The sequence below is a fragment of the Cuculus canorus genome, chromosome Z, assembly GCF_017976375.1.
Source record: "Cuculus canorus isolate bCucCan1 chromosome Z, bCucCan1.pri, whole genome shotgun sequence".
Lineage (NCBI taxonomy): Eukaryota > Metazoa > Chordata > Aves > Cuculiformes > Cuculidae > Cuculus > Cuculus canorus.
In genome coordinates, this window is record NC_071441.1 from 31,295,805 (window position 1) to 31,311,912 (window position 16,108).

At 41.4% G+C, this 16,108-nt stretch overlaps 1 protein-coding gene across 8 annotated transcripts in view; it reads left to right on the forward strand.

Moving 5' to 3' along the window:
- Nucleotides 1-16,108, forward strand: part of PAM (peptidylglycine alpha-amidating monooxygenase) — a 122,995-nt gene that overhangs the window by 51,460 nt on the left and 55,427 nt on the right. For all 8 annotated transcript variants that reach the window (XM_054053637.1, XM_054053643.1, XM_054053644.1 and 5 more), the window contains 2 exons: nucleotides 2,256-2,313; nucleotides 15,081-15,168. In XM_054053637.1, the coding sequence (XP_053909612.1) occupies nucleotides 2,256-2,313; nucleotides 15,081-15,168 (146 nt within the window). The remainder of the gene's footprint in view (nucleotides 1-2,255; nucleotides 2,314-15,080; nucleotides 15,169-16,108) is intronic.

Genomic DNA, 16,108 nt, shown 5'->3' on the forward strand with positions numbered 1-16,108 from the left:
TTTCAGTTATTGAGGAGCACCTCTCTGGAACATGTAGTATGGAGCAAATGGTGTCATTGCAGCGAGTACCAAACAGAAATGTAGTTTCTACTAGATCTTATTTTTCTGCAGAAAAATATTAAACTTGTCTTTCAGAAAGAGTGGAAAGTACTCTCTGTTCGTACAGGTGCACATTTGTAATTACATTTTATTGATTTTCCTGCGGAGCTATTTATTGAAGACATATGAAACACATATGAAGGGGCCAGTCACTTCGTATTCCTGTTAGAAAAATAAAACTGAACACCACAAACAAAATACTGTGAGAGTTAATAGAGGAGACTTAATATTTTTCACGTTCATGTGTACCAGTAGCACACCGCCTTATGCACCCAATAAAGTGAAATGCTACAGTCTATTTTAGATTTGGGGAAATGATGGGGTGAGACAGCAAACAGAAATCAACTTGCCGAGTTAATTCCTAACAAGGTAAGTGAAAATAATCAATGTCTCATTTTAAGTCTAGGTTTTATTTTCCTCACTTGCTCTCGCTCAGCCTTCTTATTTCCCTTCCTCTTTCCACAGTGTCCCACACTAACTGTACAGGAAACATACTTCTCATTTAGATAAGTGAAACACTGATTTACTCAGTAAGCAATGGAAGAAAAGACAGTCATCTTTTTCTTGCAGTTCACAAAATGAGATAACCTACAGCTTTGCGATTCTAGTGCTGTTAGTTCTGTAACTTCTTTTTTTGTGGCAGAGAGAACATGAAAGGGGATAATTATCTTGAAAGAGAACCCCAGTTAAATAGAAAAGGTAGAATATTTCCTTCTCAGTTTCCAGAAGGCTTTAGTATGTTCATTCTGTAAACACATATAACTAGAGTACATAAAGGTATTCACATCAGTTGTATCGGCTGACCTCTGTTCATCCTTCCTATCTTCTAGCAAAAATACCAAAAATGGTTTATTATCTATGCACATCACTGCTTTCTGTAAACACATATTGTTATCACGATTGTACCTGTCCTTCCTTCTCAGTTGAATTTGTCATTTGCTGCTATTTGTAATGTCTTCTTTTAGATTAGGTTTGAAATTTTTAATTGTAGAAGTTCTATCTTTTTCTATTTAGCAAGTGCTTATGAAAGCGAAAATCCTGTTAGATTTTGAGTTCATAGGTGTAGTAAAATATCAGTGCTGACATCTTTTCTTTCTTAAACAACCTTAAAAGTTGAAAAAAGATTTGAAATAGTTAATAGTGTAGCTCTCAACCTAATAGCTACATTGCTGACTTTACAGCCTAGTTGCTTTTACATGTAAATAAGCTGTATCAGTGAGTTTATTTTTTACAATAATAATCTAGTTATCCTACATCATCTTTGCCACATATCTCAGTAAAGCAGGTGGTGTTTTTTCTAGGTGGTGTTTTTATAGCACCTCTCATCTGGCTGACAAAGATGAGACTAACTTTTTGTTTGCTTAATTCATATGCATTTAAAAAAATGTAATTTTCTACCACTCCAGTGATTTACTGACTGCTTTTTTTTTGAGGTGCAAAGTAAGATCCTTCCGTTCAATAGGATTGCTATATTTAGGTTTTACTCTTGCCAAGCACTTTGTTTTATATTGCAGGTTCTTTCATAGATAACCGAGGTGCTTGTAGATGGAAAATGTGGGTTTTGTTTGTGATCATTGCTCTGAGTTTACTGTGTTTACATTTTAATTGGTTCATATTTTAATTCAGGAATACTTACCAGGCTTACGTGCTGATCATTTTCAACTCAAACCGAAAGTCTTTTAGGCAGCAAAGGCAACTAGCATCACAAAGAGGTTATTATTGATAAGTTTTCTGGCCGGAATGCCCTTTACTCTGTATCTTGTGCAGATTGTTTCTCCAAGTGGCCCAGGAAGATGTTTAGTCCTTTATAGTGCTTAGGCAATAAAATCACTGATGAATTTTTTTCTTTTTTAATTGATTCTGGTCTTCTTTGTTTTAAAGGAAATGTGATGTTCCTTAGAATATCCAGGAAAGAATATTTGCATTATCATGAAGAATTAGATGCATGAATCAAAAATAAATGCATTTCTATGATTGTTATTTCAAAGGCACAATATATTTACACTTTGTTGCCCGGTTTATGAATCTTGAAATAGAGTGAAGTACTGCTATAAGTAGAAATCTATTTAGCTAGTGCATAGAAAATTTTGATATTTTGTTCTATTCATTCTAAATATTCCAAATTTAAAGGTAATATCTGTTTTGTCTTTTAATAGTCCGATACATACCTCTGCATGTCGGTACCCCTGCCGGTGGGTGATGAAGCCTACGTAGGTGAGTACTGGTTAACTGAAAGAGCCTAAGCAATACATTTTGAAGAAACTCAGCACTTTTTTTCCCTCTTTTATTGCTTTAATCTTTGACTGGCAGAGTTTCTAGAATGATTTCATCATGGCTAATGCAGAAACAAACTAGAGAGAGCTACTTAAGAGTCAAGATAACAAACTGTATGTGGAGAGATTCATGAGTAATAGTAGGTAAGGAGCTGCATGCAGATGCCTCTGGCAGTCAGTAGCAAACAGCCCAGTTTGTAAAGTATTGGCTTTCTGTCTCTGGCCGGATACTTAATTCTGCTCCATTGAGCAGGCTGTTTATTTGCCTGCTGGTACAGGCTGTAGATCCTTTGTACTTATAGTCAGTGCTAGCTACAGTAAGGTTTTACTTACCTGTGGGGGAGACCACAAAAAATCAGACCCTGTCCCCTCCTTTTTTTTTAAATTTGGAGCATGAATGAGATGGCTGATAAATAGTACTGTTATACAAATGCAGTAAACCAACATCATCTACGCAGGAGGTCTTTGAGGTACTTTTGATTCTATTTTACCTTGCTTGTGAACATACAGTTGGTCAGGTTTGTTCGTCTCGCTGAAGATAGTTTCACTATCAGAACATGCTATAAACTGTGTAAAAGAAAACCATGAGAAGTTAAAATACCTATGCTTTTCTTCCTTTGCTCATTTGTTGGAACTGAGAGTGTCTGTACTTAAAATAAAAATGGTGGGAATCCTATGAAGGTTTAGTTGTAGTATATTATGAGACTATTGTGCCATGTGGGTTTCCTCGTGGACATCCTTCAGAAGCAGATTACTGTGCTTAGATTTTTCATGTGGTATTATAGTAACTAAACTGAGTAAATTTTCTTCAGTGCTTTCTCTAAATGTGTGCTTTGTAAAGAACTCAGAACCTGACTCCATATTTTGGCAGTGGGTTTGAACTCAGAAAGAAGAATGAGCATAAAAGGGAGTGAGTGTTCATTCTCTGACAAACTACTTGCTGTGCAGTGTGTGCAATGGACAGTTCTATTTTCAAGTGATTGATAGAAAGGCATACTACTAACCTGCTGCTTGTGCAATTTTCATTTAGTGCTTCACTGAGTTGCAAAACTGCGTAATTCGATTCTTTATTAGATTGCTGTACACTTAGTTCTGTCATTTGGTATTTACATGTTTTAAATTGGTATGAACTTCTTTCAGTGGTGTATATGTTTAAAAGGACCTAGAAAAGGAATTTGCTTAGAAGTAGTATTTATGCAAAGCCTCAGTGTGGATCATGCAGGGCAACACATTTTTTTTTTTTTTGTTCTGAAGACTGCAAAACCATTAGGTTATAGGTGCTTACGTGGTCTTCACCAGTTTTTATTGAATTTGGTCACCTTTCCAGTGATCACTGTGTTTAGCACGTGTTTAAGGTCTGGAGAAAGAACCCATTCTAGCTGCCAGGTGGAACAAGAGGAACTTGATGAGAAAATTAAAGAAAAACTTATTCTGTGAAGATAAAGTTTTCTCATGATTGCTTACAACTATTTTGATGCCTTGAAAATAAACCAAAATTGCTTGTGTTTATTTTTCTCTTTGGTCCCTTCTGCCAAAATGGGTGGGCATGTGGTCGGTCATAAGCTTGTGATCGGCTTCTTCTAGCTTCAGTAGAGTCACTGGGAAGGTTTTTCAGCAGAAAAGATTTGTCAGATTGGAGTCTTTACAATCAACAGAAGTCACCTAATCATTGCCAAGGCTAGACTCAAACATATCCAGTTGTATAGAATAGAAAGAATGTAATTTCACCTATCTTATACAATATCTAAATAGCAAATTAAATCTTCTTCTCAGTAAAGAGTTTTTTTACGACAGGTATTATCATATAAGAAATGAGATGCTTGGTGGGGATTTATCTTAATTACTATTTAAAACTAAGTGTTGTGAAGCTAACAGTGAACTCATTTGTAGACATGTATTTTGCGTGGCTTAAATAAAAATAGAAGATTGACATAGAGAGAATGAAATACTTATTTTTAAAAGGATAGTGTATAGATTTTTATGGTTTAAGTAGAATCTGCATTCTTTGCATTGCCAGTAAATGATGTAATTAACTTTCATTAATTACTGTTTTACTTTGATAGAAGCAACTACAAACTAGAAGATGTACTGTCACTCTAGGTTACTCGTCAGTGGTGTGTTAAGACGACAGTTTGTATTCTGAAGAGCTTCAGCGTGAGGAGGTGTACATATGCAGAATGATAAAGCTGAGACCAGAACCTACATGTTCTGCCTCCATTTCAATTTATTTGCACGTAATGCTGCCAAGCAAATGCCTTCTTTGTACTGTGGGGTTTTTTTCCTTCTACATTTTAAGAGGACACTTCTATGACCAAGTGTCCTTACACTTTGACCAGAAATCACTTGTTTATGCCTTTTATTTTTTCTTTCTTTTCCTATTTTTACCCCTCTTTCCTCCCTCCTCTAAGGCAGTGTGGAACAGGAAGTTCTATTTGTAGAACCTGCAGCAGGGTGTTTTGGGTGCATGTTGGTGAAACGTAAGGGCCTTGGAAGACAGAACATTTTTTTTAGTGGTGCATGCGGGCAGTACTTCATTTGTTAGCAAGTAGAAAATATTTTCTGAGACTTTTTTATTTCAGACTTCAGCTTTGATATTCCCCTAAAAATTTAAAATGAGTACAGTCATGTTTGCACAGGGACAATGAGTATAACTTCATACTGCAAAGCTGGAAGGATGTTGGACCAGAATTTATCAAATGTCAGTTTTCAGGCACTATCAACAAAAGGAACTCTGATCAAACTTAAGTGCTGCCAAGTAGAAGGAGGAGTAGAGCACATTTTGCCTTAGAGGTCTTATTCAGAGATGCATCTATGTATTTTTGCAGATGCTGTTAGTTTTCTGTATGATTTTTTTTTTTAGTGGAGGGTCAGACGGTCAATGATGGGACTTCTGTTTGGAACAGTTATTTTTCTGTCCCAAAGGGCTTTAAGTGCTGATCAAATGGCTGTGGGGGCATTGTTTGTTTGTGGAATGGGTTGTTCTGTGTTTAGGTTAATGTAAAGAACGTAACTTTTACTCCTGTGAAAGGCAATGGCCGTGAAATTAATATGTTAATGATATTGAGTGACATTAATAAGTAATTTTCAAGAAAGTATTGTTCCAGGTACATTTTAAAAACATATGGAGCTTTTCTTCTTCCACCTCACTTTTGGTTAGTGTTTATGAGTAAATCGTAGCCTTGCTAGTTGGTAAAGACCTTTGAGGTCATAGAGTCCAACCGTACCTGTCCACAACTAAATGACATCCCTGAGCACCTCATCTTAATCTTTTCAGTACCTCAGGGGATGGCGACTCAACCACCTCCCTGGGCAAGCCTGTTCCAGTGCCCAGTAACATTTTCAAGGAAGAAATTTTTCTTAGTGTCTAATCTGAACCTCCTTGCCAAAACTTGAGGCCATTTCCCACTTCTCCCATAGTCTGTCACTTGAGGGAAGAGACCAACTACCTGAAAGGTGGTTGTAGAGAGTGAAAGGATCTCCCCTTAGCTTCCTTTTGTCTAGGTTAAATAACCTGTTTCCTTGGCCACTCCTCATAGGACTTGCTCTCCAGCTACTTCACCAGCTGCTTTGGACACGTTCCAGGACCTCAATGTCTTTCTTGTAGTGAGGGGCCCAAAACTGAACACAATATTCAAGGTGCAGCCTCACCAATGCCGAGTACAGGGGCAGAAGCACTTCTGTGGTCCTGCTGGCCACACCATTTCTGAACCCTTAGTTCCACCCAAGCTTAGTGTCATCTGTGAACTTACTAAGGGTATATTCAATCCCCTCATCCAGGTCATTGATAAAGGTATTGAACAGAACTGGACCCAACACTGAGCCTTGGGAAACACCACTTGTGACCGGCCTCCAACTGGATTGAACTCCATTTACCACAACTCTTTGGGCGCGGCCATCCAGACAGTCTTTTACCCAGGAGAAGGTAAACCAGCAGGCCAGTGGCAGCCATTTCCTCAAGCATAATACTGTGAGAAACTGTGTCAAAAGCTCTGCTAAAGTCCAGGTACACTGTATCCACAGCCTTTCCCTAGTCCATCAAGCAAGTCCGCGTTCTTATAGGAGGAGATCAGGTTAGTTTAGCAGGACCTGCCTTTCATGGCAGTCAGCCATGTTGGCTGGGCCTGATCACTTGGTTGTCTTGCTGCATGTGTTGGTGTAGGTGGGCTGGCGGAGAGAGATATTCATTGCCAAAGCCAAGACGACCATCGTGAGGACTGGGGGCATTAAGCCGTGCTGTAGCGGCTGCAGCAATTCGTTTTTCTGCCTGATATTTTTTTAAACAATTTATAACCTTCCTCCATGATTTCATTAATTTTTTGGCTGTTTTATCATCATCTAATACTGCATCCCATAGAGTATCTCCCAAATTTCTCCATTCCTCTACTTCGAATACAGCTTCTGGATCCTTAAAATACCCTTTTGTTTTCCCTAGGGCTATTAAACCTGCAAGGTCTTTAATAGGACCTACTCCCCGCTTTTCTAAAAAGCGCTGTAAAATCTCAAATGCTACCTCTCATTCCATTGCACGTGCTTTATCGGACCCTCTTATATTAAATTGTTCCTTATTTTATCTGGTCCGGACCCTCTTTCATGATCCAGCCATGAAAGGTTGCAGCCTTTTTACTCACGAGTAGGTAGTCTCTCACTCGGCCGGCGAACCTCCTCACGTAGATATCTGGGTTCAGGCGCGGATCGTTCATACTGATTCAGTGCTCCCGATCTTTCACCCCCTGGTCGCTGCTACCAGTGCTTTTGCCGAGCTCGCCGTCCGGAGGTAACAGGGATTGGGGGTCCCTGTCCCTTGCTCTTCTGCTTCTTTTTTTTTGGTCCCTGTTCGGGCGCCACTTGTCGACGGCGAGGGAAGCAAGCGGACAACTCAGTGTGAGTGATAAAGCAAGCTTCGACTTTATTCAAAATCAGCCCGGATTATATACCCTAACATTCAAAAGATGCTTTGTGCTTTATAATTTGTTACACCTTATACATGATTAGTTACTTAAAACTATTTGTTCTCTATTGATTCATTGTCCTTTGTTAATTCATTAATACTATGTTGCTACTTCGAGTTCCGTTTATCTACTTGCAGTTATATTACAGTTGCAGCTGGGCTTGGTGCTCCGTCCTGTTCCCTTGGGAAAGATTCACTTGTCCTTCAGAAGTTTCTTCTTAGAGATTCCTCCTTGTATGCCTTCTTGTTCTTTCAGTCCATATCCACACCTAGAGTTTAACAAGGTTTCCATTTATACAATACGTGTCTCACAAAGCTTTTCTGTTAAATCATGTCCTTGTTCACTTAACCATTCCTCGATCCATTTTTCAACATTCTCATGTCCTTTTTCACTTAACCATTTCCCAACATAGGTGCACTTCACTTGGGCTGTTGATCCTGCCATTCTGGATCTGTTGATCCTGCCATTCTCTCCTGGTGTGAGGAGAGAGGGTTTGACTTCTTTGATCATGGGGTGACCCACCCACCCCCAGGTTTTCTTACTAGGGATGGGTCATACTTGTCTCCAAGGGGGAGGAAAGTTATCTCTAAAAATCTAGTTAGGCTCTTAAATAGAGCTTTAAACTAGATGTGAAGGGGGAAGGGGAGGAGACCAGGCTAGTTGGGAATGAGCCTGGAAGTGGGAAACCGGCGGCTGAGAAATGGTGTGCTGGAGAGGACCACTAGTACACCACAACAGGGCAAGTGAGGGTGAGTACAAGTGGGGACAGTAAGGATGTAACTGGGTCTGTGGAATTAGTTATTCCAAGGACCAGTCAATCGAGAATAAACTCTCTTCACTTTACGAGAGCTGAAGGTTCATCAGCCCAGCTGAAGTGCATTTACACCAATGCACGCAGCATGGGCAATAAGAAGGATGAGCTGGAAGCTGTTGTAGGGCAAGGTGACTATGATGTCATTGCCATCACAGAAACGTGGTGGGATGACTCACATAACTGGACTACAGCTATATTGGGATATAAACTCTTCAGGCGGGACAGGAAGGGTAGGAAAGGAGGTGGGGTAGCCCTCTATGTTAAAGAGTGCTTTGATACTCTTGAACTGGATTACGGTGAGGATGGGATCGAGTGCCTATGGGTTAAAATCAGAGGAGCCCACAAGAAGGGGGACTTTGTGATAGGAGTCTGTTACAGACCACCCAGCCAAGAAGAAGCAGCTGATGAGCTCTTCTATAAACAGCTGGGGACAGTCTCTAAATCTCTGCCTCTTGTCCTTGTGGGAGACTTTAACTTTCCAGATGTCTGCTGGAAGTACAATACAGCAGAAAGGAAACAGTCTAGGAGGTTCCTGGAGTGCATCGAAGACAACTTCCTTGCACAACTGGTTAGCGAACCAACAAGGGAGGGTGCCTTCCTAGACCTGCTGTTTGTGAATAGAGAAGGTCTTGTTGGGCATTTGACAGTTGAAGGACGCCTGGGATTAAGCAGTCATGAGATGATAGGGTTTTCAGTTCTAGGTGGGATTAAGAAGGGGGTTAGCAAAACAGTCACATTAAACTTCCAGAGGGCAGACTTTGTCCTGTTCAGAAGGTTGATTAGCAAAGTCCCATGGGAAACAGTCCTTCAGGGTAAGGGAGCCCACGATGGTTGAGCGCTCTTGAAAAATGAAATCCTAGCAGCTCAAGAGCAGGCCATCCCTGTATTCCGGAAAAGGAGCCGGCAGGGGGAAAAGCCAGCTTGGTGGAGCAGGGAGATCTCAAGAGGTGTCAATAATAAGAAGAAGCTCTATGTGCTTTGGAGGAAAGGACAGGCATCTTGGGTGGACTACAGGGACGAAGTGAGATCGTGCAGGGAAAAAATCAGGAGGGCCAAGGCCCAACTAGAAATAAAACTCGCTAAGTCTGTGAAAGACAACAAAAAGTCTTTCTACAAGTACATTAACAGGAAAAGGAGGACGAGGGAGAATATCCAGTCTCTATTGGATGCAGAAGGAATAACAGTGACAGGGAATAAGGACAAGGCTGAGGTACTTGATGCCTTCTTCGCCTCAGTCTTTAATAGCAAAGAAAGTTGTTCCTTCTGTTTACAAATCCAAGAGTTAGAGGGGCAGATTGAGGCTCCCATGATCCAAGAGGAGGCGGTTAGAGACTTGCTTGCCCAGCTAGACTCCCACAAGTCTATGGGGCCGGATGGGATCCACCCAAGAGTATTGAAGGAGCTGGCGAATGTCCTTTCCAAACCCCTTTCCATCATCTTCCAGAGGTCCTGGCTGACTGGGGAAGTTCCACTAGACTGGAGGCTGGCTGATGTTGTGCCCATATACAAGAAGGGTTGCAGAGAGGATCCGGGGAACTACAGGCCTGTCAGTCTCACCTCAGTGCCAGGGAAAGTCATGGAACAGGTAATCTTGAGTGCTATCATGAAGCACATGCAAGAGAACCGGGTGATCAGGCCCAGTCAACATGGGTTTACAAAAGGCAGATCTTGCCAAACTAACCTGATCACCTTCTATGACAAAATCACTCGACTACTGGATGGGGGAAAGGCTGTGGATGTAGTCTTCTTGGACTTCAGTAAAGCCTTTGACACAGTTTCTCACAGCATTCTGCTTCAGAAACTGTCAGCCTCTGGCCTGGACAGGCGCACACTCTCCTGGGTTGAAAACTGGTTGGATGGCCGGGCCCAGAGAGTGGTGGTCAATGGAGTTAACTCCAGCTGGAGGCCAGTCACAAGTGGAGTTCCTCAGGGCTCAGTACTGGGTCCAGCTCTGTTCAATGTCTTTATCAATGACCTGGATGAAGGCATTGAGTGCACCCTCAGCAAGTTTGCAGATGACACTAAGCTGGGAGGAAGTGTGGATCTGCTGGAGGGTAGGGAGGCTCTGCAAAGGGATTTGAACAGGCTGGACCGCTGGGCCGAGACCAATGGGATGAGGTTTAACAAGGCCAAATGCCGGGTCCTGCACTTGGGGCACAACAACCCTATGCAGCGCTACAGACTGGGGGAAGAGTGGCTGGAGAGCTGCACGGAAGAGAAGGACCTGGGGGTGCTGGTTGACAGCCGACTGAACATGAGCCAGCAGTGTGCCCAGGTGGCCAAGAAGGCCAACAGCATCTAGGCTTGTGTCAGAAATGGGGTCACCAGCAGGTCCAGGGAGGTTATTCTCCCTCTGTACTCAGCACTGGTGAGACCGCACCTTGAATACTGTGTTCAGTTCTGGACCCCTCACCACAAGAAGGATGTTGAGGCTCTGGAGCGTGTCCAGAGAAGAGCAACAAAGCTGGTGAGGGAGCTGGAGAACAAGTCTTACGAGGGGCGGCTGAGAGAGCTGGGGTTGTTTAGCCTTGAGAAGAGGAGGCTGAGGGGAGACCTTATTACTCTCTACAACTACCTGAAAGGAGGTTGTGGAGAGGAGGGAGCTGGCCTCTTCTCCCAAGTGACTGAGGACAGGACAAGGGGGAATGGCCTGAAGCTCTGCCAGGGGAGGTTCAGGCTGGATATCAGAAGAAAAAAATTTTTCATGGAAAGAGTCATCAGGCACTGGCAGAGGCTGCCCAGAGAGGTGATTGAGTCACCTTCCCTGGAGGTGCTTAAGGGACAGGTTGATGAAGTGCTTAGGGACATGGTTTAAGTTAGTGTTAGGAATGGTTGGACTCGATGATCCAGTGGGTCCTTTCCAACCTTGTGATTCTGTGATTCTCCTCAGGGGAATAGTCTTAATTCTTAAGTCACTACTCGCTATAGTTTCTAACCCGTCAATAACCTTTTTGTCTTTGCTGCCATTTGAAGTGCTATCCCCCATTCCCACTGAGGTGGCAGACCAAGGGGCCTCACTAGCACACGATCCCTCAGGCACTGGAGTGCCATTCCCAGGCTGGTTTCTAGCAAGCCTGTTTTTATCTATTGATGAGCCCCGCTAGCTTCTTAGTAAGCATCCTTTTGCCCCTTGGGGACAAAAGTACCTCTTCTTTTGTTAGCAAACCTGGTGTCGCACAGGCCAACCCATGGTCAAAGAACCCGAAGTTTTACTCCTCACACCAGGTTCAGAGCCAGGTATTTATTTCCTGACTCTTCATACTCCTTCGCTCATCATTCCCTGTAGTAGGAATGACAGAGGTGCCTGCTACTTGTGCACCACATCCCTTCACCGTACATCCCAAGGCCCTGAAGTCCCTCTTATTTACCGTCAGATGTCTTGTTGGCTTCTTATTACTCTCTACTTGGAAAATCAATAGTGGGTAATAATCCGCGGGCCTGACCAGGGCTGGGAATTTTCTTTCCACGTCTCTAACAGAGGCTCCAGGTAGGCAGCAGATTTCCCTGTGTAATGTGGCTGATCTGCATATCGGGCCTTGTGTTCCCTTTAGAAGGGAGCCCCTATGACAGTGACCCATCTTTTCTTCTTAACAGAGGCGGTTTTGATGGATGGCTTAGGGTGTCTTAATCTAGGGAATGTTTCTAGGTTGTGAGACCCATCATCCTCATTCAGGTTTGGTTCCACTTGCAGACCTTGCATATCTGCAAGGGAACATGAGAGGCTGAGGTTGAAGCAGGGGAGACACATCTGCTGCACTGGACAGGAACCTACTGCCATTCCCCTCCGTTTTCTAAATTTCTCTCTTCAGCTGAATGGAGAGAGGATGGGAAGTCCTTTGTTGCAATAAGGCATGTCTGGAAGGCATCTGTCTCTGTAATCTTAAACTGTGGACTGATATGTTGATAAATTTTCTTCTAAAAAAAGGATTTTTTATGTCATTGAATTGTTATTTTCAAATGCAAACTTCTTAGAAATTTATTTTTCAAATACATATCTTAATTGTCTAGTTTAGATTAAACTGATGTCATGTTCTCCTGATTCCTGTTTCTCCTGAAGTTCATAATTAAAAGTCGTACTTGGTCAGGAAAGTGAGATTTCATTCAGAATTAGTGTGTATACGTACCAAAACTGTTACTGTTGCTTTAGCTATCATTTTGTAGCACTGCTCCATGCATAAAAAGTAGGTGACTATTGATTAATGTTCTGATCATTATTATAGTATGTGGAGTCTGTCAGTCAGGAATATAGGGCTTTTGTTTGGTATTTCTTAAGCCTTTTGTAGTGACAGGCACTGCATTTGACTTGAATCTCTTGCTAATGTGTATGGCTTTTACAACAGAGGATTTTTCTGAATGGGGGATTTTTTGACCCTCTGTTTGAAAGTCTGATATAGCTTGGGTATACTGCTAAGAAAATAACTATGCAGGAACAGAATAACTGACTTTACAAAGCTCTCTTAAGATCACAGCCAGACTGAGAGGTTTTTCAACTCCTTTCACAAGCAATGATAAGATATGTGAGCTAAAGCAGTGTATGCAAGTGGCTTACGCAGGAGTCCTGTTTTGCTTTATTAATTTTATCTTTGTTGAAGGCTTCTAGATGTTCCTGATCATATATTTTCTACAAGTATCAAGTTTAGCAATAAAATTTATTAAATTTCACATCTGTCAACTTCTTATGAATTCCTTCAGAAATTTAATGTCTCACTTAAATTGGTACAAGCAGCATAAAACATCTGAAACACCTGAAAACTAAGGTAGGAAGTCCACATAAAATCATACGTTGTTTCCTATGAGCCAGCAGTGTGCCCAAGAGGGCCAATGGCATTTTGGCTTGTATCAGAAACAGTGTGACCAGCAGGTCCAGAGAGGTTGTTCTCCCTCTGTACTCGGCACTGGTGAGACCGCGCCTTGGGTACTGTGTTCAGTTCTGGGCCCCTCATCACAAGAAGGATGTTGAGGCTCTGGAGCGTGTCCAGAGAAGAGCAACAAAGCTGGTGAGGGAGCTGGAGAACAAGTGTTATGAGGAGCGGCTGAGAGATCTGGGGTTGTTTAGCCTGGAGAAGAGGAGGCTGAGGGGAGACCGTATTACTCTCTACAACTACCTGAAAGGAGGTTGTGGAGAGGAGGGAGCTGGCCTCTTCTCCCAAGTGACTGAGGACAGGACAAGGGGGAATGGCCTGAAGCTCTGCCAGGGGAGGTTCAGGCTGGATATCAGAAGAAAAAAATTTTTCATGGAAAGAGTCATCAGGCACTGGCAGAGGCTGCCCAGAGAGGTGATTGAGTCACCTTCCCTGGAGGTGCTTAAGGGACAGGTTGATGAAGTGTTAGGGACATGGTTTAAGTTAGTGTTAGGAATGGTTGGACTCGATGATCCAGTGGGTCCTTTCCAACCTGGTGATTCTATGATTCCTATGCAAGAGTTAAATTTAATTTCACTACTAATTGAAGTGAAAAATATTTCTGTTAGTTTTTTAGCTGTGGAATGAGTAAAATTTGCTTGTAGGAGAAGAAGATGTTCTATATCTGGACTTTATTCATGCTGGCAAGTTTAGCACTTCTGAATTCATATATAGTACTCAAAGTACTTTCCAGGGCATGTGGGTGCATCTTTTACTTCCCAATCCAAGCCCTCACCTCTGGTGTCCCCATTTCCTTACAATGTGTCTGAATGCCTTATGTCTTACAGCCAGAATTTTATTTGCATGCCTTGTGGCTGTTTTCCCTCACTTTTCACAGTAAACCTCAGTCTCCAAAATAGGGATAGAAGCTATTTGATTTTTTTTTTCCCCCCTCATAAAACTGGGACAGTAATCCACATCATTCAGTTCAGGAACTCTGCCTCAGCCACATTGTAGTATACTGATTTCCGAGTGCAGTGTTTTCAGTGGTCTACAGCTTCACCATCTGCTGATATTAAGACTCTTTGAAGAGTTACCTGAAGGCTCCTTAGTGTCTATGTACATGTAAGGGCAGGAGTGACTTGAGTTTGGAAATTTTGCTGTAGAATAAGGTTGGAAACCCTTCAAGGTCCTTCTCTATCTTAAGAAAACTTCCATTGCATTCCCTCCATTTAACACGTTATTTCAGTAGTAATAAAAGAAAATACACAATTTAGCCTGTTTTATTTCTAGAAATGCCATCATTGTACATTGATGCTCAGTATTACTAATGTGATGTTGGTAACCTTTTCCTATACTAAATAGGATCATGAACATTTGAGAAAAAAAGAAAGTGGGTTTTTTGTGGCATGGGGTAATGGAGAGACATTTAAGTACTGAATGTTAATTTCCGTTTAAGTTTCTAATAATGAGAAATATTTGGATAATGAGATTGTGGTAACTTTGAGCAAAATCTTGTTTTCCATTCCAAACAGTTGGACATATTTTTCAGAATAAGTCATAATCCCTTGTTGTAACTGTTGTCCAAAGAAAGACAGAAAAAATGTAAACCAGGTGGAATACAGGAAGAAGATACCACTTCAGCTAATATAGAAGATGTTAGTTGCTCTTAACTATAGCTTACTTTTGTATTTTTGATGAAGAAGTACAAAATAAGTAGGAAAGTATTTCTAAATCAGAAGTGTAAATTCTGAAGTTAGTTTGAAATTATAGTGATTACAGTATAATTTTGTGCCTAGGGATACATTGATATGTTTTGTGTCATATTTAACTTTTGGGGAAAAACACAGCAGGTTTGAGTGGGAACTTGGAATTTCTCTTTGTTCATGACTAAATGAGTTACAGTGTTTTAGGTAAGGAGACAGGGTGTTGAATGGACATTTAAGGAAAGCTTGTAAGTGGTATGTAGGAAGTAAGTAAGGGTGTGGGGATATACATGCCTTGTTTCTAATATTATAGAGAAAAAATGGAGCAAAATGCTCTTACTTACCTAACTTATGGTGAGAGTAAGGATTGCTCTTTTTTTTATCATTTTGTTTTTCAGTTGATTTTAAGCCTCATGCCAGCATGGACACCATCCATCACATGTTACTCTTTGGATGTAATGAACCGTCTTCTACCAACAGTTACTGGTAAGAGTTGCAAATTGGTTTTGTTATTGTACATAACTTTTCTTCTGCTAGCTGCTCCCACACATAACCCTTTTCTGGTATCACAATTTCTTGAATTGGTTGATGTAGTCTGAATAGTTTCAGGTTGAGGCTTTTTGTGTATGTTGCACCTGTAGAATGGCTTACCCTCTGTGCTCAGTACCACAATGCTTTGCTAGTGAAGAAGATAGAAATATACTCTGTAAATAACCCTTTTTCCTAATAGAGGATTGAGAGAGAGAAGTGTCTTCTAGGTGAGTGTTTGGAAAGCCCCTCAGCGTACCTTGTTTGTTGCATATCATCCTGTAGCCTGTCTACATATAGCAGTCAACACGTTCTTGGATGTGGTCCAGGTGCCTTGTGCTGTATGTACAACTCTGTCTGACTGTCTCTTTATATGTTTGGTAGAATATGTGCCCTGAGTTTACCAGTTCTCGCAGATTCAAGGTATCTAGAGATAGCAGTCCTTGGGATTCTTTTGCACTTATCTCCGTCACTCGCAAGGTGTTAGCTGCAGAGAGTAGGGAAAACTCTACAGCACTCAGTTATTAAACATCTGTCACCTGTTTGTGGTCTTTAACTTAGCAAACACTTCTGGTTTCTTTTTCCCTTGTTTTGTTTGTTTGTTTCGGGTTTTATATGTGTGTTTGTTATTTTTCTGTTTATGAAAAACAAGACGTGCAGTGAGCTTGCACTAAGTACAGGGAGGGGCATGAGTGTACAGCTTCCTAACAACTTTTTTTTTTGTCAATGATTTTAGAATTTTAAATAACGATTTTTACATCAAGTTTTGATGTCTTGTGTTTTTTTTCTGCTGATGTCTCTCTGTGTAAGCATGGCAGCCACTGTAATTTTGATAGTGCTATAAGTTTTAGTATGGTCCATTACCACAAAAGGTTCCTTTATATTTTTCACCACTGGC